The 27,313-nt window shown below is 39.2% G+C and overlaps 1 protein-coding gene across 4 annotated transcripts in view; it reads right to left on the bottom strand.

Moving 5' to 3' along the window:
- Window positions 1–27,313, bottom strand: part of UBE3C (ubiquitin protein ligase E3C) — a 1,218,167-nt gene that overhangs the window by 973,579 nt on the left and 217,275 nt on the right. For all 4 annotated transcript variants that reach the window (XM_086941492.1, XM_086941495.1, XM_086941493.1 and 1 more), the window contains one exon: window positions 18,831–18,984. In XM_086941492.1, the coding sequence (XP_086797618.1) occupies window positions 18,831–18,984 (154 nt within the window). The remainder of the gene's footprint in view (window positions 1–18,830; window positions 18,985–27,313) is intronic.

The following is a 27,313-nucleotide window of genomic DNA, read 5'->3' as shown; positions in this document are numbered from 1 at the left end:
ATTTGGTTGGTTGATTTGTTTGCAGACATATAAGTACATGTACTGTTGCAGTGAGCCAGTCTTTAGGGCATGCAGTGCTTGAAACTCCTATGCAGTATGCAAGTAGTAGTGTAAGCAAATTCACACTTGTGTTTGAGGCCTACATTTCCCCAGTCAGTATCTATACACTCCATTTATAAGAAATACTTTTATTTGTCTAGAATCAAACTGTGACTCAGTTTCCATTTGAGAAAATTGAGAGAGAATGATTTGGTTGTTTTTCACATCTTCAATTCTCCAGTCTGTATCCTTACACTTCCACCAAACAGTCTGTCACTGCTGTTGCACTGTTGTAGTGACCCATTCAGCAGTATGTACCAATCCATTCACTGTGCTAAAACTGAAGCACTTATAAATTCAGTCAGGCACTATCCTTGCAGAACTGTAATGATTCAGTCAGTACCCAAGTACTCTTGCTGCGAAGTAGGCCTTAGGACATGGACTGCTTCAAACCCCTATGCACTAGACATGCAGTCTTCTATCCACCTGCACACTTGTCTTTCACATCTTCAATTCTCCACTCTGTATCCTTACACTTCGACCAAACACTCTGTCACTGCTGTTGGCACTATTGTAGTGACCCATTCAGTAGTATGTGTTAATCGATTCACTGTGCTAAAACTCAAGCACTTATAAGTTCAGTTAGGCCCTGTCTTTACAGAACTGTAATCATTCAGGCAGTACCCAAGTACTCATAGAGCGAAGTAGGCCTTAGAACATGAACTGCTTCAAACCCTTATACACTATATATGTAGTCTTCTATCCACCTGCATACTTGTGTTTCACATGTTCAATTCCCCAGTCTGTATCCTTACAGTTGCACCAAATACTCTGTCATTGCCCTTGCACTGTTGTAGTGACTTATTCAGCGGTATGTACTAATCTATTTACTGCACTAAAACTCAAGCACTTATATATTCTCTTAGACACTCTCCTTATAGTACTCTAATCATTCAGTCAGTACCCAAGTACTCATGCAGCAAAGTAGGCCTTAGGACATGGACTGCTTCAAACCCCTATGCACTATACATGCAGTCTTCTATCCACCTGCACACTTGTCTTTCACATCTTCAATTCCCCAGTCTGTATCTTTACACTTCCAGCAAACACTGTCACTGCTGTTGCACTATTGTAGTGACTTATTCAGCAGTATGTGCTAATGCAGTCACTGTGCTAAAACTCAAGGAATTATAAATTCAGTCAGGCACTGTCCTTGCAGAACTGTAATCATTCAGTCAGTACCCAAGTTCACACCTTCAATTCCGCAGTTAGTATCCATGATGTTGCAGCAAATACTCTGTGTCTTCTCTTGTACTGTTGTAGTGATACATTCAGCACCATGTACTAATCCATTTACTGCTCCAAAATCCAACCACTTATAAAGACATTTAGGCACTCTTCTTGCAGATGTAGTTCTTCAAACTCCTATGCAGTATGTACGCACTTCTTTTATCACTTACAGGCTTGTTTTTTATACTTAGTCATTGTAGATTGTATTTGTTTAGCAATACAATAGTATATTTTATAGATTTATTTTTATAGCATATATATTTTTTATAACAGATTCCATTCATCAACACTAAAAGAAATTCATCATGCCTTCAAAAAGTGAAAAGAGGAGAGAACATAATAAAGCTTATCATTTCAAGAGAAGTCGTCCACAAGATTTACCTGAACAACAATGTGTGGTGAAAAAAAAAAAAACTCCTGGTAAGACAACAAAGGATTTTCTAAAAAAGACTACCAAACACTAGGAATAGTGTGTAGAATGTGAAAAATAAAAGGAATGTATCTGCAACTAAAAAGAAAAACAAGAGAAAAAAGATAAATGATGGGAAATCATGTTCTAAAGAAACACTGTATAGTAAAAGGAGGAAGAATCAAGTTCAGGAAATTACAATGAGAATGTTTTACAATAGAGTTGTCTTAAACTTAATAAAGGATATGAAGAAATGTAAAAAAAAAATCAGCCTTTTTTAAGAAGACACATATTGAAAGTATTGTTGAGAAGGCTTTTGAATTAAAAAAGAAATATTTATTTTAATAATCAATAGAATTCGATCACTAGATAAACCAATCCATTTAATAAAGGCGAAAAGTAAGTGGAGAAGACTAATTAACAGAACTCATTTTTCTGATGTTTTTCTGGGTGAATAAAAACACAGTTCAAGCTCTGAGCCTTTTTTTAATGAAGAGAGTTATTTTGGTTGTCCTATTGCGAAAGATAAAATTTTTCCCAGAAATGCAGAAGAGGTGTTAGCTGATGAAGTTTTAGGGAGACGTCCTAAAGCTCCAGTGTACCCTTGGAATTGCAGTAGTATTTGTAGTGTGCGCCAGGAATCTATTGATTTTTTACGCAATTTCTTACGTGTCAATACTAAGAAAACTGTTAAACAAAAGATTAAGATGTTGCAAGGACTAGACCCTTGCAGAGTGAGAGAAAATACTGGTTTGCAAGGTCATTCTCTGGCTTGCCTTTCTTGAAAAGTATGTCAAAGTGTTTTTCACCATTTCAGGTTGTTAGCAGCACATCATACTCAAATGAGGAAATTGGTCAGAACATTGTATTATGCAAAAAGTCCAGCACTAATGTTAAAAAAGTTGAACAGTGCTCTTTTGCGTGGATCAGTATCAGATGTAATGAACGTTTGTGAAGAAATTGAGTTTAATTACTTTGGTCCTGAGGAAGACAGTGCAGAAAATGATACATTAATAGAAGGAAATGAGGAAGAGAATGTACAACATTCTAGTACAAAAAATTTTGAGCAAGAAATTACGAAGTTTAAGGTGATTTCAGGTGAAAGGCCAAATTATTCTTGTATTTGTTGTCAACGAACTCATTATAAAAATCAGACTAGGACTGTTGATCTGTATTTAAAAAGTGAAAGAGAAAATAATAATGAGTGGAAGGAATTTGCAATTTATTTGTTGGTAGAGAATTGTTTTGATTTGGGTTCTGATCAAAATATTTGTAAATATTGTTATAACAAATTAGACGAGAACAAAATGCCTGCTAGAGCTGTGCATAATAATCTTGAGTTGGTAAATATTCCTTCTGAACTGATAGATTTAAATACCTATGAGTCTATTCTTATTCAATGTGTGGATCCATTTCAGGCTATTGTTCGTATGGAGCCTAAGACAGGGAAATTGCCTCCTTCAGATTCACAGAGAGGATCAAAGGGAAGAGTTGTATAATTGCCTCTAGATTTAAAGAAAAATATTGAAACAATTGGTGTAGAAAATGTAGAAAATGAACCTCTACTTATTCTAGTTAATGGCGTTCCTACTAAGAGTAAGAAAATCTGGCAAGAATTACTGGATGTTAGGAAAGTGAAAAAGGCAATGTTTGTATCGGGTAAAAAATAATCAGTACTATAAAAATGTGTATGTGGGAGAAGAAGAAATAACAGTAAAAGAAGATACGGACTCGTCAACTGGTCAAATTGAAAAAGTGGATATGTCCAGAACTGAAGAAATCTATGAACATTACAGTGTTCATCCACTTCATTCCAAAGAAGTGATGGGGAATACTATTGAGGTATTCCAAATGAAGGAAGCAAAGGGAAGTCCCATGAGTGTATGGGAAGAAAGCTAGGAAGCTTGTTGTTTCCCTCAGTTGTTTCCAACAGGAAAAGGAGGACGATCTGATGAACGACCTGTGCAGATTCCTGCATCTGAATACCGGACATCAAGATTGTATGCAGAAGATCCAAGATTTCGACAATGTATTCCATATTTGTTTCATCTTTTGCTTGAGAGTGACTTGTCTGGACTTTATGCAGTCAACCATATATTGAAAACAGGTGTACATCTGCAAAATGTTTCGGCAAAGGAATTTATTGTTAAAGTATACCTGAAAGATAATGTTTTGGAATCTCAGCTGATTAACCTCATGGCATGTCAGCGTGGTACTAATGAGTACTGGTACCGTCGTCATGGAGATCTTAAATGTATGCTAAGGAACTCGTACATGGTTCCTTACTCAAAGCTGTGCTGAATATGCTTAGGATGATTTACTTCAATTTGTTCGAGAGGCAAATCCAAATATAGTAAATATTGAATACAAGGCACCTGGAGAATTGTGCTCTTTGGATCCAGTCAACGTATGCAGATATTTCAATCATAGATTTGAAGCTATGATGTCTTTTATCACCAATAAAAAAAAATCCTCCTCTTGGAGAGGTTGTGGATTTCTTTTGGAGAAAGGAGTATCAAGCAAGAGGTGCACCTCACATACAAATGCTAATATGGATCAAAGATGCCCCCAAATTCGGAACAGATTCGGATGATACTGAGTTGTCTTTTATTGAAGAATATGCTACATGTGCTATACCCAAAAGCACAGAAGGAAAGAACTTAAGACAACAAGTCTTACGATTTCAAAGCCATCGTTGTGGGAAATACTGTGATCGAAAGTACAAGTCAAAGGAAATGTTTTATACCAAATGTCGTTTTGGTTTTCCACGTCCTGTAATATCCAAAGGAAGAGTAAACCATTTTATGTCAGCTATGCGACATACCTTGACAAGAAAGTCTCCAAAGAATACCTATAATCTGAGAAGTGAAGAGTCAAAATATATAAATGATTATAATCCAGTTATTCTGTCCATGTGGAATGCTAATATGGATATTCAATATGTTGCAGACAATTCCATTGCTGTTGCGCGATATGTAACATCCTACATAACAAAATCAGAAAAGACGGAATTGAAGGAAATGTAGGAAGAGATTTCCCACGAGAAGAGTCTAAGTAAGAAATTATACAGTTACAGTTTGAAGATGTTATCTCATCGAGAAATCGGAGCATATGAATGCTCAGATCGCTTATCATCTGCAAGTCTATACTCCAAATCTATAAGAATCATTTGGGTGAGTCTAGGTCTTGCTGCAACACGAAATCGAGTACTTAAATCTGTACAAGAAATTGAATGTTTAGCTGAAAAAGAGCCAGAAAGTACAGATATTGTGAAAACAAATATGTTGGATACATATTATCCAAATAGAAGTCATCATCTTGAGAACATTTGTCTCTATGAAGTGCTGCAAAACTATACTTTTAAACGGAATATTACAGAAAACATCAATAATGGAATATATGCTGTGATTGGTTCTGAAGGATGTTTGGTGAAGCAAAGAAAAGTACATTTGATTAATCACCGAAAACTAAGTTGCGATACTCCTGACAAAAGGGAATTTGACTATTTAGCTCTTTTGCAACTCTTCAAGCAGTGGCGTTCAGAATTGGAATTACTTGGAGATTTTCAGAGCTATGAAGATTTGTTCAACGCAACTAAAGATACTATAGAATGTTCTGTTTTTGCTAATTATGTGAAAATGTTGAACGATGAAACTGAGCAAGAAGCTACAATTGCAGCTGAGATTGCTAGAGACAGTTCTCAAGATAGTCAAACTTCTGCTCCGTTGAGTCAGGATCCACTAGGAGAACCAATTGTTCAAAATGAAGCAGGAATTGCCATAGATGAGGTGGAAACAGCAATGTATCAAGCTCAAGAAGATATTATGGACTTAGCAAACTTGGAGGAGCAACTAAATCTTTAACAGAAAGAAATATATCAACAAGTGAAAGAACAGATTGACCATGGGTTACTTCATGAAAAGAAAGAGTGCACATGTACAATGTTTCAACCAATCCGGATGTATGTGAGTGGACAAGCTGGAACAGGAAAAAGTTTCTTAATTAAAGTAATCACCAGTTACCTACAGAAAACAACTGAGTCTCATTTGTCTTGTGTTGTAACTGCTCAACTGGGTTGGCAGCACACAACATTAAAGGAATTACATTGCATCGTCTACTTATGCTGCCTGTGGAGCATGAAAACAAATTGGAATATCACAAGCTATCTGGAGAAGCTTGTTGTGAAGTTATTGATGAGGTAAGCATGGCCTCAAACTTAATGCTTGCTTTTGTGCTTTTACTAATGCAGCAAATTCTTAAAACAGACTATGTGTTGTTTGGAGGAATACATGTCATAGTTTTTGGAGATCTACGACAACTTACTCCTGTAAAAGGACAACCAGTATTTAAAACACTTGCGCATGAAGATACCAGAAAGTCTTTGGGTAGCATAGGAAATGTTAACATTTGGTCATATTTTGAATATAAGGAACTTATTACAAATATGCGACAGGCAAATGATGCTGATTATGGAACTATTCTTCAAGATATAAGAATTGGAAAAGTAACTGAACACGGCAAACAAGCTTTACAGAGATGATTACTTTCCAATTTGTTTCCAAATGAAAATATCGTTCCTGAAAAAATATATATGAGAATTGCAGAAAACAAATCTGTAATCTGCTTAATGCCAACACTGCGTGAATGTTCTATATTCAATGAAGAAATTTTAAAGTTGGAAAATGAAGAAATTATCAAATTGGAAGCTATTGATAAAATAGAGCATGAAGGAATCACTATTATTTTGTCAGAAAAGTTGAAGAGAAAATTGGATTCTTTAGAGAAATCGATATCTAAAACTGCTGGTTTAGAAAAGAATCTATATGCATGTATAAACTGTTGGGTAATTTTACGACGTAATTTGAATGTGGAAAAAGGTTTAGTAAATGGAGCAATGGGTAATGTTGTTGATTTCGTTAATTATCTAAATAGAGATGGTAGTGAATTTTTGAAAATCAAATTTGATCAAATTGAAGAAGTACAACAATTTAGTCGTTGTTCAGCTCGGATTTTGCTTGTAAAAGATGTGTATGTTCGCAGAAAATAGTTTCCTGTTTCTTTGGCGTATGCGGTGACCATTCATAAATCTCAAGGCTTAAGTGTAGATATTGCTTTGGTGAATATTGGAAGTGCCGTGTTTAAAGAGGGTATGGCATATGTTACTTTGTCTCCAGTCAGAACTTTATCTGGATTGTACTTGATTGATTTTGATGAGAGAAAGATTAGTGCAAAAGCAAATTGTGTGAAATAGTATAATAGGTTAAGAAGAGAATATGCTCCCAATTTAGGTCAATATCCAGTATTTGAAAAGTGTGTGGTAGGTCGAAAAAGAAGATATGAGAATATCTGTAGTGAAGGTATAGAGAATGAAAAAAACAAGATAAAGTTGTGATTGCAAGCAAAAAGAAAAAGGACACTTGGAAAGATTGTTGGTTATCAGTTTGAAAATAGTTCTGGTGTCAACTGCTATGCTAATGTAGTTAATGTTGTTTTTCTTCTTGAAAGTTTGCAACAGCAAATTGTTGAGAATCAGGAAAAAAGATTTTGATCGTTGTTGTGGTCTGTTTATGAGAAATGTAGTAGTGATAAAAGTAAAATACAAAGTGTTTCTGATATTCGAAATGTATTGGACATATGTTCTGGTTGTACTCAATTTACGCAGAATATTCAGCAAGATTGTCAGGAATTTCTTATGTATATGCTTGTTGTATTGGAAGATGAAGGTATAGATATTGTATATCTTTTTGGCCTTTATTACAAATGGCAACATGACTGTGAAAATTGTTTCTTTACATGTAGCACTAACACAGACAGTGAAAGATTTATATATTTGACTTTACCAGACTGTGAATCAGTGTCTTTTAACAACCTAGTTAGAGGAGCAACTCAAAACATGGAGTGTAGCCAATGTAAATCAGAAAAGTTATCAAGATTACTTATACAAAGATATGGACAGTATGTAATTTTAATGTTGCAACGTTGTATAGCTGATGGAAGAAAATTGGAAACTTTAATTAAAAATGTTGTTGCTACTCAAGTATCAATATCAGGAAGAACTTTTGTAGCTGTAGCAATTATTTTTCATGATGGTCCTTCTACAACATCTGGACATTATACTGCTTATTTAAAATGTGATAAAGGTTGGACACATTGCAATGATGCTCAATTAGTTGTTAAACAACGTTTGCCTAAAGAATTCCCGAATTCTTACCTAATATTCTTAAAGCCAAAGTTTCAGGAACAAAATTTGGCCTTTCAGGATTACTATTGGACAACTTCAAAACAAAGGATTTCACAAATACTATTTGGCCTTGAGGAAAAGTATCTTTAACAATGAAGAACTTTTTGTTGTATATTTTGTGAGCATATATTTCTAAACAACATTATTTACAGTGTTCATGAAAATTAATATTAATGTTTTGTTATTTTATCATTGTTTGAGTTGTTTCATATTTAGGTAAGAAATTGCTCTTAGAAAAAAACATTTAACATGTTTTATTTCTATTTTTTAGATTGTTATTGAGAATGTTGAATGGTTTTTTAAAGATAATCTTATTGATTGTCTTTTTTTGCCCGCTGTTATGTGATGAGTACAATTGAAATCACTATTTCTAGTGAAATTCAATATATTCTGAGAACAGCAAAAAAGGCAAATGAAATGTTTTACAAATTATTCTGTGTTGTAAAATATCTATTGTAACTGTATTTTTTCTTGTCTTCCACAGATGCTAATTTTATAATATATAGTTTTTTTTATTATTTATTACTTTTAAGGTAAGTATAAGTAACTATAAAAAAAGGACAATGGGCTGTGCTTCTACGCAGCTGAAGAAACAAGAGATGAAAAGAGTACATATGTGTGCAAAGATGGTTTGTATCTTTTAAAGATATATGATCACGTTAATATGCATACTGAATGTCCCTGGGGACCGACTATCTCAGAAGATATATTCAAAAAGTGCCAGAGAGTTTTATTACAGAGATGTATAAAATGGGACATGGCTTCAGAACAGCTCTCTGCAACGCACCTGTATGGTATTGAATAGAAAGACATGGTTGGCTAGTAGAGACCATGGACTTTCAGGATTAAAAGAGACCAAATTGCTCAACATAAAATACGTCAGTGTGTTTTTTCAAATACTCTTTCATATTTACAAGGACAGGATAAGTTACTGTGTGTAGCTTTTCTTCTCCATGTAAATATGTCCTCATCATACACAATACTTTGTGTTGAAGGGGCGTTCTATAGGTGTTGCTGTGAGTATTTTGGACATATATAAGCAATGACTAGTTTCTAATTTTGTTAAAAGTTGAGTACTGGATAGGTCTTTAAGGATTGATGTGTATGAAAATATATGAAGTATTCAAAAACTAGTGTCAGAATGATACCTAAATACACACAGATTCACAGTGTTATTCTAGACAAGCAACAGTATCCCTTGCATTTTACTAAAACACATTTACTACTTTGGAAGGGGTAAGGTGAATAGACATATTCTACATTTTTTAGTACTGCATTTTAGTATAAGAGCCTGAGCCATTTTCCCATAGTCTTAAGGAGTGACTGGTTTCGAATTCTACGAAAACTTAAGAACAGGATATCTTTATAAGCAATTATATTTATATAAGCTTATGAACTACTAAAACTCTACTGTTGGAATGTTATTAGACAACTGTATTTACATAATATTCTTTTTTGGGCCAAAATAGTTGGTAAACCTACTTTTGTATTATGTACTAAAAACTGTTAAAGTGATGTGTTTATGTTTTTGTGCTAGGACCTAGAACATAACAGATTTGTTATGGATAAAGAGGGGAATATTACAGAAGAGACATTAAAAATGAGCAACAGTTTAATTGAAGTACAAAATCAATCTATAACAGACAGTGAGACTGATTCAGAGGACATCAATACGGCAAATGTCACCTGTGAATTTGAAAATGAAAGCAATGATGCAGATTTTTTGGAAGCGCTGGATGACGTAGAGTTACTGGAAGCTATAAACTCTGAAATGGCAAACCAGCAGTATGATCTGGAAGAAGTACCAGATTAACTCCTTTTAGAAGCTGTGCTAAAATATGAGATGTCTGAAGAATAATTTAACTGTTTAATAATAAATTCTGGACTATATAAAGAGATGCTTTGTATCTTTTTTATATGGAATTAAAATGTAGCTTAAGATCATTAGACTTCAAATTTTAATTAATTACTTTTAATTCAAATCTAAATTTAAAATCATGCTGTGGCAACAATATATCAGTTTTTGTAACAGAGTTATAGCACAAGATTGAGTTTTATATTTGCAATGACAGGAAAAGATACTCTTTATACGTTTTCTTCTCTATGTAAATAGATCATCATACACACCACTATGCATTGAAGGGGCGTTCTACATGTGTGGTTGTGTGTTTGCACATAACACTTATAAAACAAGACACATCAAAAATAATAAATCTGAAGATGTGTGTGAATGCTGCACCATTCTGCAGTTGGTGTAGCAAGGTAGAACAGTGAGCTAGGCTTTAGTACATGCACTGCTTATGTATGCAGTTCTGCAACCATCTACACACTTGTGTTTCACACCTTCAATTTCCCAGTCTGTATCCTCACACTTCCATGAAACACTCTGTCACTGCCCTTGCACGGTTGCAGTCTCCTTGCAGAACTGTAATGATTCAGTCAGTACCCAAGTACTCATAGAGCGAAGTAGGCCTTAGAACATGAAGTGCTTCAAACCCCTATACACTATACATGTAGTCTTCTATCCACCTGCATACTTGTCTTCCACATGTTTAATTCCCCAGTCTGTATCCTTACAGTTCCACCAAATACTCTGTCATTTGCCTTGCACTGTTGTAGTGACTCATTCAGAGGTATGTACTAATCTATTTGCTGCACTAAAACTCAAGCACTTATAGATTCACTCAGACACTCTCCTTACAATAGTGTAATCATTCACTTAGTACCCAAGTACTCATGTAGCGAAGTAGGCCTTACGACAAGGACTGCTTCAAACCCGTATGCTGTATGCATGCAGTCTTCTATCCACGTGCACACTTGTCTTTCACATCTTCAGTTCTCCACTCTGTATCCTTACACTTCCACCAAACAGTCTGTCACTGCTGTTGCACTATTGTAGTGACCCATTCAGCAGTATGTGCTTATCCATTCACTGCGCTAAAACTCAAGCACTTATAAATTCAGCCAGCCACTGTGTTGCAGAACTGTAATCATTCAGTCAGTACCCAAGTACTCATGCAGCAAAGTAGGCCTTAGGAAAAGGACTGCTTCAAACCCCTATGCATGCAGCAGTCTTGTATCCACCTGCTCCCTTGTCTTTCACACCTTCAATTCCCCAGTCTGTATCCTTACACTTTCACCAAGCACTCTGTCACTGCTGTTGCACTGTTGTAGTGACCCATTCATCAGTATGTACTAATCTATTCACTGCATTAAAACACAAACACTTATAAATTCACCCAATCAGTTCCACCAGCAGTGCAGAGGGAAGCATAGACTTGTAACATATTTATGTACATATGTTACATTCATGTGCTTCGGAAGTACTACAGTATACTGCAAGTAAACACCTTATAGAGTTATGCTGTAGCACCTTTCTATAGTTCTGCACTTTCACATTCACCATACACTACCAATGTGTTCTTTCATTCAATTATGCACTACACAATCATTTAAAAAAGCTTTTACACACTATCATACTAATATAGCTCTTTTTTTGACCAGTGAAGTTAGTTCTTAAAATAACTTTTTTTGTCTTTTTTGTTGTTTTGTATTTTTTTTTAGGATTTTTTGAACCAATTTTTGTTTTTTGTTTTTAAACGAAAAAAAGGGAACTGCACAAACAAAACAGTCTGGAACTGGAACAAATAAACAAAAAAAAAATAACGGTTGGAGCAATGGTGGTCTTGTTTCCGCCTGCAAATTAAATCTATGGATTGTTCTCCATAGCATAGAGTTTCTTTACAAAATTTGCAGAAAATAATAAAATCAGCAAAATCAGGTCGGATGTCTGGATGTGGACTTGATGGTCCTGCGGAAGTGCTGGCTACAGCTGGTGGAGGGTCTTGACGAAGCCTGTCGCATGCAGCTCTCGCATAATTGCGGGGATGTTGAGTTTTGACATGCTTCACCATGCTGGCAGTTCCAAAAGAATATTTCTTACTAGGATTGCCTCTGGAAAGCACTGTTCCACACACCTTCCAGGTTACCTTTGCTGCATTTACTTTTTTTTCTCCATCAGGAATTGAAATAAACTCCCATATTAGTGCTTCCTTCCTTTTGGGGAGTGGATCCTCAGCAACAAATTCTTCTTCTGAAGAGTGTTCAGAGAAATCTTCTTCCTGGTGTGCAGCCTTATTGAAGATCTCTTCAAAAACACAGCAGCTGCACAAAAAGATGTTTCTTCAGTGAAGGTCAAAGAAGAATGATTAAAATGGGTGGAGTCCTTCAACAGTTAGAATAGGAACCAATCAAATCTGTTGTTTTGAAGTCACATGGGGTACGCGTAGGCTGCTCTTACGGTGCGCATACGTACGACGTACCCCGCGATTCGCGTAATTACTTTTAAAAGTAATATAAGCTTATTAAAACTAAATGAATACTATTTTCATGATTACCTCAGATGTCTTGCCTTAAAATGTACATTAAATACATAGATAATTCTTTTTAAACATTAAAAAAAATTTGCGGGGTACGCGTAGCGTACGCCGGCAAACGTACATGACGTCACGCGGAAGCGCCCATGCGACGCCTAACGTCAAAACGTATTTGTGACGTATGCGCGGGTACGCATACAGTACGATTACTGATGCACCGGAGTGTGCGAGGACGGTACGCGTACCCAACGTTTACCACAAAAAAATATAGAAATTAATTTTAATGTATTGAAAAAATATATTTAAATAATCATTTTTGATTTTTATTATTTTACATTAAAAATATGTAATGTAATTTAAAAAAATAAAATAGCTAAAAATATTATAAAAAATTTAGTAAATTAGTATCAAATAAATAAATGTAACAATTAATACATTTAAAAATTGGCATTTACAAAACCTATGAAATTGACTGAAAAAAACCGTAGGTTTTAGGCATGTTATAGTTAGGAATTAGCATTTAAAAAACCTTTCAAATTCACTTAAAAAAACCATAGGTTTCAGCCACGTTATAGTTAGGAATTAGCATTTAAAAAACCTTAGAAATTCACTGAAAAAACAATAGGTTTCACACATGTTATAGTTAGCTGGACATTTCACTCATACAAAACCATTGAAATTCCCCCGTTATAGTTAGTTCAGCTAACTATAACTCGCGCGCCCGCAATCCACTGCTGATGACGTCACATATTACATCACTCATGACATGGTCAGTGACACCACTCATGACATCACTGATGACATCACTGATGACCTCATCCTTGTGAAAGAGTGGCAGACCTCCTCTCACCCGAATATAACCTTTGATACACAGAAATTCAAAAATAGAAACTAAAATGTTCAAAACAATAGAGATACCAATTCCAGTTAGAACAACCTATTCAGTAATTCCAAAATCTACATACACATCCACTCATTCACCAACAGTTCTATATAGTCATTCATACATGTACTCACTCATCATATGTACTCATACACCTATACATCCTGTTACACACCTACACTCATACATAGAGTTACTCACACACACACTCACACATGCGAATAAACTATCAAACATCCTTTTACTTGCACATAAAACTATACACAGACCAGTACACTTACTTCTACAGAAACGTGCACATACGTACTCTCTTAAACAATCACTTATAGGAACATATACTTATTTATACAGGAACTCTTCCAATCTCTCACTCTCATATATACTCACTTATATACATCAATACTCACATATACTAGTTTAAAACATATATTCTTACTCATAAAGACACTATTGAGACAGACAGACACACACACACACACACACACACACACACACACTTACTTCACGTTGTTTCAAACCAACTTGAAAAAATAAGTTCAGAAATGCCATAGCCAGATAAAATACAGTTTAACAACCAAACTTGTTCATCTTTTTTAAATGCTTCTTTTTAAAAGGATTTCTGTTTCAAGCAGTGATATCGATTACTGATTAAAAGTAAAGCAGAGCATGCATTTGTATTCCTGATTGTGCATACAATACCACAAAAGGCAGCATAGGACATCATTTATGTTACTACAAGTACTGGTAAAACATTTAGATATAATGCCAGGACTGTATTTTGCATAGCTTTTGCAGTAGGTATGAGGGTGATATTTAAAGATGTAGTCTCATGCATTCCAACACACTCAATTTAGGTAACTGACTTTCAATTATCTTTTTTACCACAAGTAGGGTATTATTTTGCCTTTCTGCTGCATATTTGAAGCCCTACCTTTAAAATACCCTACACTGGAAACTTTGCTAAACATTTCTTACCTGTATTGATGAGCTAATTACAATCAAGCCAAGATAGCGACTGAAATGAGGCGATATTGCCATTTTATCATGATATATGGCAGTATTAGATTTCACCCAAGAACGACTGCCATTAAATCGAATAGCCCACAAGATAGCCTCAGTACAGTCATCTAACCAAAAACACCTATGGTGTGCCACCAGACTACAAAATATGCTAGTAGGTGTGCAGTTTTCTAGCATTGTTTTGATACATGTTTTCTGTTGTGCTGCACCCTCATTTCCAATAGAAAAAGGGGCTGTGTGCTTTTTGGCACCAGCAAATAAAAGGCGTAACAACCAGCCCCAACTTCTAATGCTAGGAACTAGTCTATGGCTCCTTTGTCCAAAACAGCCTGGATTTCATTTTGCAGAATGAACAAATGGCCATCCAATAACTACCAATAGTTGGGCAGTATATGCAGCGGGTCTAACAAGAACAGTAGGGTGTATCCGTGATGAATGATTTAGAGTACCCACTAGTCGGATGTGATGCTCTGCCACTCATAATGATAATATTCATCCTGCCTCCTAAAGGGTGGCCATGGGCCTCTGAAGGTAAACTAAAGTGTCTTAGGAGTTGAAGGGGTGAGGACAGGTGGTGCCTGGGCAATACGCTGTCCCTGCTGGCCTTGATGTTGCCAGACAGATTCCCAAACCCAGCCTCGAAAGAACTGGGGGGGGGAGAGGGGGGGATAATCAGTCGGTGGAGAGGAGCACCTTGTCATTGTCTTTGCACTACACGTCTTCAGAAGCCTCGAAAGGGGTGAAACTGCTGGTGGTACTGCTGCAAGGGGGCCGAAAGGCTTAGGGAGCACACTGTGATCCTGCTTTGCTCTAAGTGCTCCAATGCAGAGTCTGCTTCATTTCCGGAGAGACAGGTGCCATCAAATGGCACGTGCAGTAACGATGCTTCAACATTAATTGAGAAGCTGAATAAATCTCATCCAAGCGTGATGCCGCTTAGGCAGAGTACTTGTTGTCCAGAGCAAATAAAAATACTTTGTTGCATCCTGGCCATCTTGGGTAATCAGATCCAAATTTGCACAAAACTCTCCTTGCACTGTCTGCTGTGGAAACAGTAATTTTCCAAATGCCTCCATGCGTTTAGATTCTCGGATTCTAGGAAAGGAGTTGGGATTTAGTTTGTTAGATCTTCCCACTCACTTCTGCTGTCCAGTGGTACGCCTTGGATTATAAATTGGCATGATGTGGTACTGAAATTAAATACCTGGGGATAATTATTACAAGGGACAAAGCGGAACTATTGTGGGCCAATTATGGCAGGGCACTAGATGCCCTGACCGCCTCAATTACGAAATGGATCTCTATGCCCCTTTCGATGGCAGGCAGGATCTCATTGATAAAGATAGTCATATTACCCTTCATCTTTTTATCAACATTCCCTATAATGTGGGCAGACAGTTTTTTAAAGCTTCAGAAACTTAGCTTATACATTTGACATGGGGTGGGAAACAGCCCAGGTTGAAATGGGAGGTGATGACACAGCCCTTCTCGAAGGGCTGTGCCACATTTAGCCATCGAGCAGGGGTATATGGCCCCTATTCCTATCACAGCATTCTTTGGGACGAGCTCCCAGGCTATGGATGCCGACCCCTCCACAGTCGTATGTACCTCTGTGGCTTGGCGGTGACTGTCTAAGTGACTCAACGTGCCCATGCTTTATTCTCCGCTTCTGGGGCTCCACTATCACCCAGATATCCCTGTAATGCATGAAACCGGCTGTTACTGGATGCTTTTGAGAGTCGGGGTGACTGCTTGGGGGGAGCTATATGAGGAGGGTATATTTTGTGACTGAGATGCTTTCTTTAGGGGAACTATAACCACCCCTATGGAGTTGTTCCTGTACATCAGATTGAGAAAAAAATGTCAGAGCGGCAATGCAAAATTTACCCTGTGAGCCTCCAACACTACTCCCCTTACATCTCCTATTACAAAGCACTAACCCCGCACACATGGTCTTGATGCTCTATCACAGCGTTCAGATGGAACAAGCTTGATTGTTGAAAGACTCGCGGCGATCGAAGTGGGACCGGGAATTAGGAACTACACTCAGTGACAGACAATGGAGATACTGCTGCCAACAAACAGGACTACTTCCAACTGCATATCATATACTATAAATACTTACATCGGCTGTATTATACACCCACTCGACTTTATCGATTTCACCTACGAACAGATGATAAATGTGATCAGTGAGGGAGGGAAGGGGCAGACTACCTACATATAGCATGTGACTACAACAGGTTTTCAGGTACCTAGAACAGGTTATTGGATTATCACTACCCACTACCCCTCTCATTGTATTGCTGGGATACACTGAGGAGGTGGAGGCATCCTTACGGAAATACCCCTCTCTTGGGCAGCTTTTAGCCAAATGGAGGGTGGGCTACAGATGGGGGAGGGGCAGGCCCCCAAGTTAAAGGGCTGGATACAAGGTCTCATATTTTGTCAGGAACAAACACTTACTTATACAGAATTGTTACTGCTGACTTCCAACCCGAGAGACATTTGGCACCCCCTATGGGTATTCTTGTTGAACCAACCACTGGGGGAGATACGAGACACCACTATCCGCATGGGGCATTCTACAGCTAAGACAGTGCAGGGAATGTCCGGCTAAAGGTCTTGGAATTTGCAGAGGTGTATGGGGTGCATTGTTAAAAAAGATGATAAAGATCAAGTCTCGCTACCCTGATTATTTGGGGAACGCTGATTTAAGAACAGGGCCGAACGACTGTGGTATAAAAATTATTCTGCTCTCCTTTATTGCTAAGTGAATGTTAAATGATCATGAAAATTGTGACAGGACTATCCAGACTATAGCCAGTCATATATATACAAACTCGGTTTAATGGACATGAATTTACTATCCAGCATTGCTGATAAAAGTTGTTTCTTATGTGAAATCTTCTAATAAAGAAAATTATTTAATGTAAATGTGTGGTACTTGTAAAGCACACGGCTGCCCACGCGACGGGGCGTCCCGGCGCTGTACTCATACCGCTGTGGAACCCTTCCTGGCTTTTCCCTGTGAAATGTCCACTCCTGGCACCCCCAAGGTGAAGCCAGGCATCCCAGCGCTGTTGGGGCCGTTGTGGAGATTAAGCAAGCTATTTATTGCCCAGAGTTGCAGAGTGGGACCCATGATTAGAATAGGCACCGAGACGAGAATTGTCAGGTCCGAGGAAAATCAGCCCAAGACCCGCCGAGGCGGGGAATTGAACCCTGGTCCCGGACAAGACTTCTGCATCAGGGTCTGCCTCTCTAACCATTGAGCCACACTTCTCCACTGACACTTCTCGAATAATAAAAAAATATAAGAAATCAGGCATTTGAAATAAAACCAATTCTATATTGATGACTGTGCAATAAGTAACAAGTCTGTTATAAAATTAGAAGAGCAAGATGCAGCACATAGGGGCAAATATTTAAAGGGAGAAAGAGGCTCGCTGGAGAGAAGGTTGCAGGTTTTGAGAGAATAACCTGCCAGAAGATCCATTGCGCTACTCAGGGAAAAGAAGATCAGTAAAATTTCAGAACTATAAATGATAGAAGACTTGCTGCATTGTGGAATGGCAGAACCGCAAGATGCCAAAGTCAAAGAGTCAAGACTTGTGATCTTGTGAAACAAGCCAAGACTCTGGTGACATCATGTCACATGCACACTGCTGGTCCTTCTCTTGTGCCTTCTTCTGTTCCCGAGGGATAATTACACAGGGATTGGGGTAGCCACTTACTTCTTTAAACCCACCCTTTCCCTATCATCACAAAATGGGGCGGGTTAAGTGAGACTTGTTGATCCGAATGCACTCAGTGACTAGTTTGGAAAGACAAAAGGGTGGAATGAATGGTCTCCTTGCTGAAGCCTTAAGTGCCTTAAGTTGCATACTTCACTGACGCTGCAGCACTTTATATGGGAGTGGATCCACTGGCCCTTTAGATAAGCAAGCCAGGGACTTGAATAGGTAAACTGGGGAAATGCATGATGGCCATCACTTGCGCAATAGCACTGAATGTCTGACTATCGACTGGAGCAAAGTCAGAGTATGTGACAGGCAAGGAGCAGATTGAGGGTGGAGCCTTTACATCCATAGCACCAAGCTGTCACTGCTAAGTTTGCATTTGCAACAGTTTAGATGTTGCATTGATTCTTTATGATTTCTGAAAGATCTTAAAACATTCAATGTCATTTTTGAAAATGTTTTATTTCATATTTCACAGTCTTACACTATGCATATAAAAAACTAGTAAGAGATGGAAACATCTTCCCACTAAGCAAATGTTCCTCATACTAAAAGTTTAGCATTAACTTTACTTACAAGAAGAACCTCTGATAATCAGTTCAATTTTCACTTCCACAAAGACAGCATTACCGACAGAAGTAATCAGAGAATTTAGTATGAATTTGTCAACTGCAAACTATGATGAGAAGCTGTCAGACGTTTTACAAAAGCATATATAATGTCCTTCAATTGACAAAACAAACAACATGCCCTAATGTGCAGCAATGTAATATCACTACACAGCTATTCATATGTCTCATCATAAAAAACAAATTACAGTGTTTCCTACCTTGACCCCTCTGGACAAGAACGGTATGAAAAGTGCAGTGGTTTTAAAACATTCTCAAGAAGGATCTTTGCAGTAGGAACTCGAGAAACATCAGTGTATTCAATGCTTGATGGAAGTTTGCAATTTATTAACAAGTAAAAAGACCTGTAGTATCCTGTAAAACAAAAGGAAAACACCCTATGATTTCTGAAATAAAGTTTGAACTGTTCTTAAAATGCCAAATGGAGAGAATGTGTATTCCAAGACGATGACCACCAAGGAGCCTATGCTGTACTTTCGAGTTTGTAGTAATCACACAGGTATTACTCAAATAAATAGCTTATAACTTGCACCAATTCCTGAAGAAGTATATGTTACACCTCTATCGACAAAGGTAAGTACATTGATTTCTGACCGACTTGTCACTTTTTGGATACATTTTCTGATTTTCTTTTTTTAAATGTACATGCAGTTCTCCAGCTTTGGACTATATTTCAGAGATGCACAATTTAAAACAAATTCCCTGTCATCAAGCTGAAAACAATTGATCACTTTTTAAATAGTCGTATTAAGGGACTGCATTTAGCACATTAGTCTACCCACTTAATATTGCACCTTTTTGCCAAGCTTTGGTAGCCGTCTTCGCATTCAGCATCTCTTAAGTCCACGTTAATTTATCTAGCTTACCATGACAAACTACAAAAAATACACCTTTATAACTATAGTTATTGGCAGATATGTACGAGTTACTTACCTTCGGTAACGATGTATCTGGTAGAGACAATTTTAGCCGCAGATTCCTTAACTTAGAATTACCCCCAGGCGTAAGACTGGATCCGGGAAACTTTTCTGCCTCAGCACTCCTGTGCGCCGGGGGGACGGCACCACGTGACTCCGCCCTGACGTCGTCCGCGTTCGTGACGTCAGCGAGGATACACAAGTCCCACCCCGGCGCGCCTACATCAGTTTTCTTCTGAGAACTTTCGGCGCCACAAAGCGGAGCCATCACAAACAGAACTGTGAGAATACTGGAACAGTATGTGAAAACCCAGCTATACAGAAGGGAAAGAAACAAATGGTGAGGAACAGCACCATCCAGAATAGTGCCAGGTACTAGGGCACCAAGTCATGGAATGAAAGAATAGAGCGCAGCTACTGCAAGCAAGTCTGTTACCAACATAACAGCCTCTTAGAGGCAGAAGGCATGTGAAAAAGGGCACAGCAGACAAAGTCTGCAACCATCGTCCGGAACCAAGAAGGGTTTCAAACCAGAATGGAAGAGCATTGACAAGTCATTCCCCAACCACACCAGCAGGGGGGTACTCTCAAAAGAACAGAGGGGCGAGACCCAGCCAGGAGACCTCAACCCCAAGGACTGTAAGAGTCAGACGTGCAATCAAACACAAGAAAGCAGGGCACAACAAACCCTACATTGAAGACCAAATGCATGGGTGCAAAAAACGCCCAGGCATTCGCCCACCAATCACCCGAAAGGAAGGAATGGAACAGACAACAACAACAAGGCGAGCATCCCCCTAGGGAGGGAGTAAGAAAAATGGACACCCGCAGAAGACCGCCGCACTGAAGCAGGCGAGTACAGAAGACCAAGAGGGGTCCTCGTAGAAACGGGGAGGAAGGGCGGGTCGTGAAGGAATCTGCGGCTAGAATCGTCTCTACCAGATACATCGTTACCGAAGGTAAGTAAGTCGTACATCTGATAGAGACTGCTAGCCACAGATTCCTTAACATAGAATAGATACACTAGCCATAACCAAGGGGGTGGAGGGCCTGCGAGAGGACCTTTCCAGCTCAAAACGAGCACAAGACCCCCAACAGGGGACCAGGCACGGGGACAGGGAAAATAAACCCAGTCCACCACAACAGGGAAGGAGTCACAGGGCCTAAGCGGAAGAGAACCTCAGCATCTTGGACGAACACCTGCCCCAAGGGGACGTGTTAGAACGACAAAGAGGCCATTCAGCCTTCACCAACAGGGAAAACAAGGCAATACGAAGGAGGCCAGAAACCCCAAGCCCAGCTAACGTACCAGGAACCTCCACCGGAAGCCCCAAGGGTACAGAAAACACAATGGAGTACTGAGGGAGAAGAGCTACCCACAGACTCCAAGGAGACGAGGCACAAGCGTGTCAAAGCCCTCCACCGGGAAAAGTACCCAGAGCAGAGGGCAGCCGAGCCCGTCATAGTTTGAAGTCAACAGACAAGACAGAATAGCGCCCCAGCAAGAAGGCATAATAAGAACGTAACCTCACAAGGACCCCACAGGACAAGAAGCAGGAGCGCCAGGGCCCACGCCAAGGCCACCAGCAACAGAACAGAAGAGCAGGTGGGGCAGCCGCTGACAATCGCCATAAAACTAAACGCCCAGACCACATCGGGCTCCGAAGAAGGGTAAGACTTGCAAAACGCCAGAACAACCCCAAAGAACAAGTTACTTACCTTTGGTAACGCTTTTTCTGGTGGATACAGTATCTGCCTGTGGATTCCTCACCTTGTGAATATCTCCCTGCGTCAGCAACGTTCGGAAAATTCTTTTGTAGCACGCCGGCGTGGACGACGTCATAGGAGCACGGCATCGCGCGCGACTCCGACTGACGTCATCGACTCCTTATTAGGCCTACGTCGGCGTGATGACATCAGTTCCACCCTTTTTTCCGCGCCTTCGAGGCACCCGGACGGACCAATGACAAAAGATATCTATACTACTATTATAAAGGGAAAACACAAACATTTTGGCAAGGTAAACTCGGGAACCACAGCGCAAATCCACACACCCAATACATTGTTGTAATCCTCAGGGTGTGCAGATGGATATAGGCTATAGAAAATAAAATAAAAACGTAAATTTAAAAATATAACTTTAAAAAAAATAGTGCCCTGAAAGTAGCGCCGGACGCGACGCTGACGGCCACGACGTAGCGCTGGCCGCAACGTACGTGATGACGAGGAGGAGCAGCGGTGAAGTGAGGAGCTCGGGGAGGAGCGGCGGCTCAGGTAAGGCTCTGGGACACGGGACGGGAGGGAGCCGGTGCGGGAGGTTGGCACGGAACAACTGCGGTAAAGTGAGGAGCTAGGGGAGGAGCGGGGGCTCAGGTAAGGCTCTGAGACATGGGACGGGAGGGAGCCGGTGCGGGAGGTTGGCCCGGAACAACTGCTGTAAGGCTCAGGGTCTGGGGGCAGAATTTCAGGGACACGGGACGGGAGGGAGCCGGTGCAGGAGGTTGGCCCGGAACAACTGCGGTAAGGCTCAGGGTCTGGGGGCAGCATTTCAGGCTTGCGTGCACTCCCGCCCGGGACCCCGCCCGCCACGACATTGTCCGGGACACAGAAAATGTCGTGGCGGGCAGGGGCCGGGGCGGGAGTGCACGCAAGCCTGAAATGCTGCCCCCAGCCCCCTTCTGCCCCGGGCAACGCTGGGGCGGGCTGCTAGTATAAATATACAGTATACAACGTACATCATAACCAAAATCACACACATAGTGTGTAGGCAATGCATGAAAAATAATATATACAAATAAAATATATATATCACCTACTGGCGATAGCCAGTAGGTAGTTATAGTTAGGATCTACTTTCCATAGGAAATCCGCAACATTCTATTGGGAATAACTTTGGCGCCGGTGGACGAATCTTCGCGAATTTCGCAAAGAAGATGGCCCGCTCCGCTCCTTCCCTGAAAATGTGGGGAAGATTCGTTAAGCGGGGGCCGAGATAAACGGGGGGTCCCAAAACGTGTTTTCCCCATGTTAATTTCCATAGGGCGGTTGGACTCACTTTTAGCCCGAACGGCTGAATGGATTTTCACCAAACTTGGCAAAATTGTAGGGACTGGTAGCCCGATGTGCCTTTGCTATGTCTCAAGAAATGTGCTCCAGAGGATTTTGAGTAATTTAGGTTCAAAAAAATATATATATCCGTAAGCGCGCCCCGGTACGCGCACCGGGGAGCGTACCAGCGCGCAACGCGAGTTCGCGCGCGGAAAGCTGATTGGCTCTCGGGTGTCTGTAAACATTCCAAACAGTCCGGAGCGGCCGCCATCTTGTGTCTCGGTAGGATCGAGACACAAGAGGTGGCCAAAACAAAGGGGGAAATGACCAAAAGGGGGCAGGGTAGACCCCCCTGATCCCCTAGGTTTGATGTGGGGGGCCATAAAAGGGTCCTGCGGGGCACAAAAAAAATTAAAAAAAAATTCCGATTTTCGCGGCTGGAGCGCCAGGTACGCGCACCGGGGAGCGTACCGGGGAGCGTACCATTGGGAAAACCCAGTGAAACAGTAAAATAATAATTTAAAGTGCTTAGAGGTAGGGTAGCTCTGCATAGAGTTGTTGTGTTGTGTGGGAGATATAAGTACCAGCATGTAGGTACTAATGCAGAGTCTTAAATTCAATGTAGACTGTCTCCTCTGTAGATAATTTGCATGTTGTTACAGAAGTTATTGTGGTTTTTGGAATCTATACTATAGTCTGTCAGGAAAGCAGAAACAACATGGAGGCAGGAGATGAAAAAGAGATGTAAAATACACATTGGAGATAGTATAGTGGGAGAAAGGAAGTAACTATGAGCAAAATTACTATGTAACACAAAAAAGTTGCATAGTATATTATAAGTCTCACTTTATATTGTATTCATTTTGGTACTATTTCATGATTTACATATAAAAAAAGAATAATGTCTCAAACAATTTTTAATTATTAAAGTTTGATCTCACTGTTTTTAGTGAAATTCAATATATTCTGAGAACAGCAAAAATAAACTATCTAACATGTTGTATAAGTTATTCTATAGTTTGCATTGTGTAATTTATATTGTATTCCCATTGTCTCACACTCACTTTCCTTTTTCCACCCTTTTTTAGCTCTCTTTACTCACTCACACTGCCTTTCTCTCACTCTGTTCCTTTACTCCACTTCTTCCACAACCTTTCAATTCCATTTCAACTGTCTGCATCCCCTCTCTCCCTTGCACCACTTTTCAGCTTTCATTCTCTCTACTTTACTTCCTTTTTCCATCTTTTCCTCCTTGGCTCTTTTACTAATTCCTCTTTATTCACTCACCTCTTTTGTCGCACTCTGTCAGTATAACTCACCCATTCTCCCTCACTTATCTTTCTTTGCTTCTTTCTTTTTTCACTACCTCTATGTCCTCAGACCCTCACTCTCCTTGTGTTATGCTTACTTGTGTTTATCTACCTTCTATCATTTCTCTTACAACAACTTCACTGCTCTTCTCTCATCATTCTTCACCCAGTTTCTTTTACTCCGGTTCCATTACTACCCCGCATTTCCTATCTTTCAGTGTCCTTCTCTTTACTTTCATCACCGAATCACATTGTCTCTGTACCACTGCTTTAGTCCTCTTGCCCTTTCTTTCCTTCTTTTGCTCCCTTACTCATTTTCCTTTCCTCACTCATTGTACTCCACTTCAGTCAGTCCTTCTCTTAGTCCCTCTATATACTTAATTCCTCACTCCTTTTCCTTCAATCCTTCTATATTATCCTCACTCCCTTCATCTCTTCATTCTGTGACTCCCCTTCACTCATTCTCAGTCATCTTCCATTCCTCTTTCTTGTAAATGGATCCTAAATCAGACTCCTTACCCTCTCACTCATTCTCCTTTTACTCACTCCTCTTTCCTGATTTAGTTTTCTAACTCACATTCTTTTAGTATCTTACTTACCTTCAGTTCATTTTTCTCTTATTCTCTTCCTCTCTGTCACTGAATTTATCTGCCTTACTCTTAGTAATTTGCTCTCCTTCTATTTCTTTTTCTTCTTTTTGTCCTTCTACATTACTGTATTTTTCTTTCTGTATCCTTCACTCTTGCTTTATTTCTTAGTACACTTTTATGATTTTTTACCTCTAGACCTGTCTCTTCTATTTTAAAATATATATTTTACTAATTATAACTTATTTTTTCTTCTCTCTTTCACAGAACAAAGTTTAGTAAAAATATGTAATTAAGTTTACATTAATTATATGGTAAGTGTGACTAAAAAAATGTAGATTGCCATCACCCTTTGCTTTAACCTCACTACTTTTCTCTCACCATACCTCACCTCTATTTCTTTACTCTGCTTCCCTCACTTATTCTTATCCTCCATGTTTACTTCCCTTTTCCATACTTTCCTACCACATTCAAATTCTTTCAGTTCCCTTTGCTCCCCCACACTCCCTCACTTACCTTTTTTTTCTGGTTCACTTAGTCCCTTTTGTCACTCCTTCCTTTACTCTCTCTGTTCTTTCTCTCTGTCACTCCCCATGTCTTACCCTTATTCACTTTTATCCACCCTCTTTCACCACTCTTTACTTACACTCACTGCTCTTTTCTTTCCCTCCCTCACCGCTGTTCCTTTTCTCTGTTTCCATCACTATCCGTCATTCCCCATCCTTTACTCTCCTTCCTTTTACTTTCATCACCCATCACATTCTCCCAGAACCTCTGCTTTAGTCTTCTTCCTCTTTCTTCTCTTCTTTCGCTCCCTTATTCATTTTCCTTTTCTCAGTTACTTCCTCTTACACCCTTTCTGTCTTACTATCTATTACACAGTCCCTCTGTGTTCCTCCCTCTAGCTCTCTTTCTCTTTACACCACTCTCTCTGTCCCCTTTCCTCATGCTCACTCCGTCATTTTTTTTTTTTTTGGTGCGCTAACGGGACGCGCCCCGGTACGCGCACCGGGGCGCGCCAAAATACTGCGCTTACCGGTGCGCTCACCGGTACGCGCACCGGGAGCGCTCCAGGGTAAAAAAATAAAAAATACAATATAGGATTCATTTTTTTAAAAAATTACCTTTCTTAGCTATAGACATTTGCTATTAAAAAACCTTAGAAATTCACTAAAAAACACATAGGTTTGAAGCCCTATATATAGTTAGAAATTAGCATTTAAAAAACCTATGAAATTCACTGAAAAAGCCATAGGTTTCACACCAGTTATAGTTAGGAATTAGCATTTAAAAAACCTAGTAAATTCACTGAAAAAACCATAGGTTTCACACCAGTTATAGTTAGTTGCAAATTTTACTGACATAAAACCAGTGAAATTCCACGTTATAGTTAGTTGGACTCACTATAACTTGCGCGCCTGCAATGCACTGCTGATGACGTCACATATTACATCACTCATGACATGGTCAGTGACATCACTCATGACATCACTGATGCCACCATCCTTGTGACAGAGTGACAGACCTCCTTTTAGTGTAATGTAACCCTTGAAAAACATTTTCAAAAAAATGGAGATACCCATACCAGTTACAACAACCAATTCAATAATTCCACCATCTATATACACATCCACTCATTCACCAACAGTTCTATATAGTCACTCATGCATATACTCACTCATCATATGTAGTGATACACCTATACATCCTGTTACACACCGACAGTCATTCAAAAGTTACTCACACACATACTCACACATGCAAAAAAACTATTGAACATCAATTTAATTGCATATACAACTATACACACATTACCACCTTACTTCTAAGGAAACTTACACATACTCTCTTAAACAATCACTTATAGAAACACATACTTATTTAAACAAGAACTCTTTCAATATCTCACTCTCACATATACTCACTTATATACATCAATACTCACATATACTAGATTAAAACAAATGTAGTTACTGATAAAGACACTAGTGAGACAGTCATTCACTCGCTAACACACACATATATACACTCATCCACCCATACAGTCCTGCACATATACTGTCTTCAAAACACATACAGTGAGTCAGTCATTGATGCATCTTTGTGCTAAGTAACACCCCCACCAAACCATACAGACACTCATACTGATACTAAAAAAACACATCTAATAACCCATATACACACACATGTAGCTACTCACCAACACATGCAGCCACTTATACACAAAGTAAAATACTGATACATATATTTAAATATTTAAACATTATTCGCTAATATATGTATTCACTAAGATACACTTAATAAGCCAGTTATCCATTACATATACATTTATAAAACATATTTATTTTTCAGAAAGACACACATTCACTGGATGGTGTCATCAGTGATGTCACTGACCAGGTCATGAGTGATGTAATATGTGATGTCATCAGCAGTGCATTGCAGGCGCGCAAGTTATAGTGAGTCCATTTAACTATAACGTGGAATTTCACTGGTTTTATGTCAGTGAAATTTGCAACTAACTATAACTGGTGTGAAACCTATGTTTTTTTCAGTGAATATATATAGCAAACATTTAACTGAAAATCTATCAGTATGGCTGCTGAGTAGGAAAAGGAAAGACAGGAGGCAGCGCTGGATATATTTACTGACACTGACACAGGCAAAGGCAAACAGACCGGCTCAGGTGCTCAAATACCAACAACTGAAAAAGATGAAACAAAAAAACTACTGAACGAACTGGAGAAATTGCGCAAAAAGGAAGTAGCGAAGTGGTGGGAAGTAAAATCACTCACCAGATATCTGGATGTGGGGAGAATTC

This window comes from Lissotriton vulgaris, chromosome 10 (assembly GCF_964263255.1).
Source record: "Lissotriton vulgaris chromosome 10, aLisVul1.2, whole genome shotgun sequence".
Classification (NCBI taxonomy): domain Eukaryota; kingdom Metazoa; phylum Chordata; class Amphibia; order Caudata; family Salamandridae; genus Lissotriton; species Lissotriton vulgaris.
The sequence above is the reverse complement of the archived record's forward strand: the minus strand, read 5'-3'. Positions and strand labels throughout refer to the sequence as shown.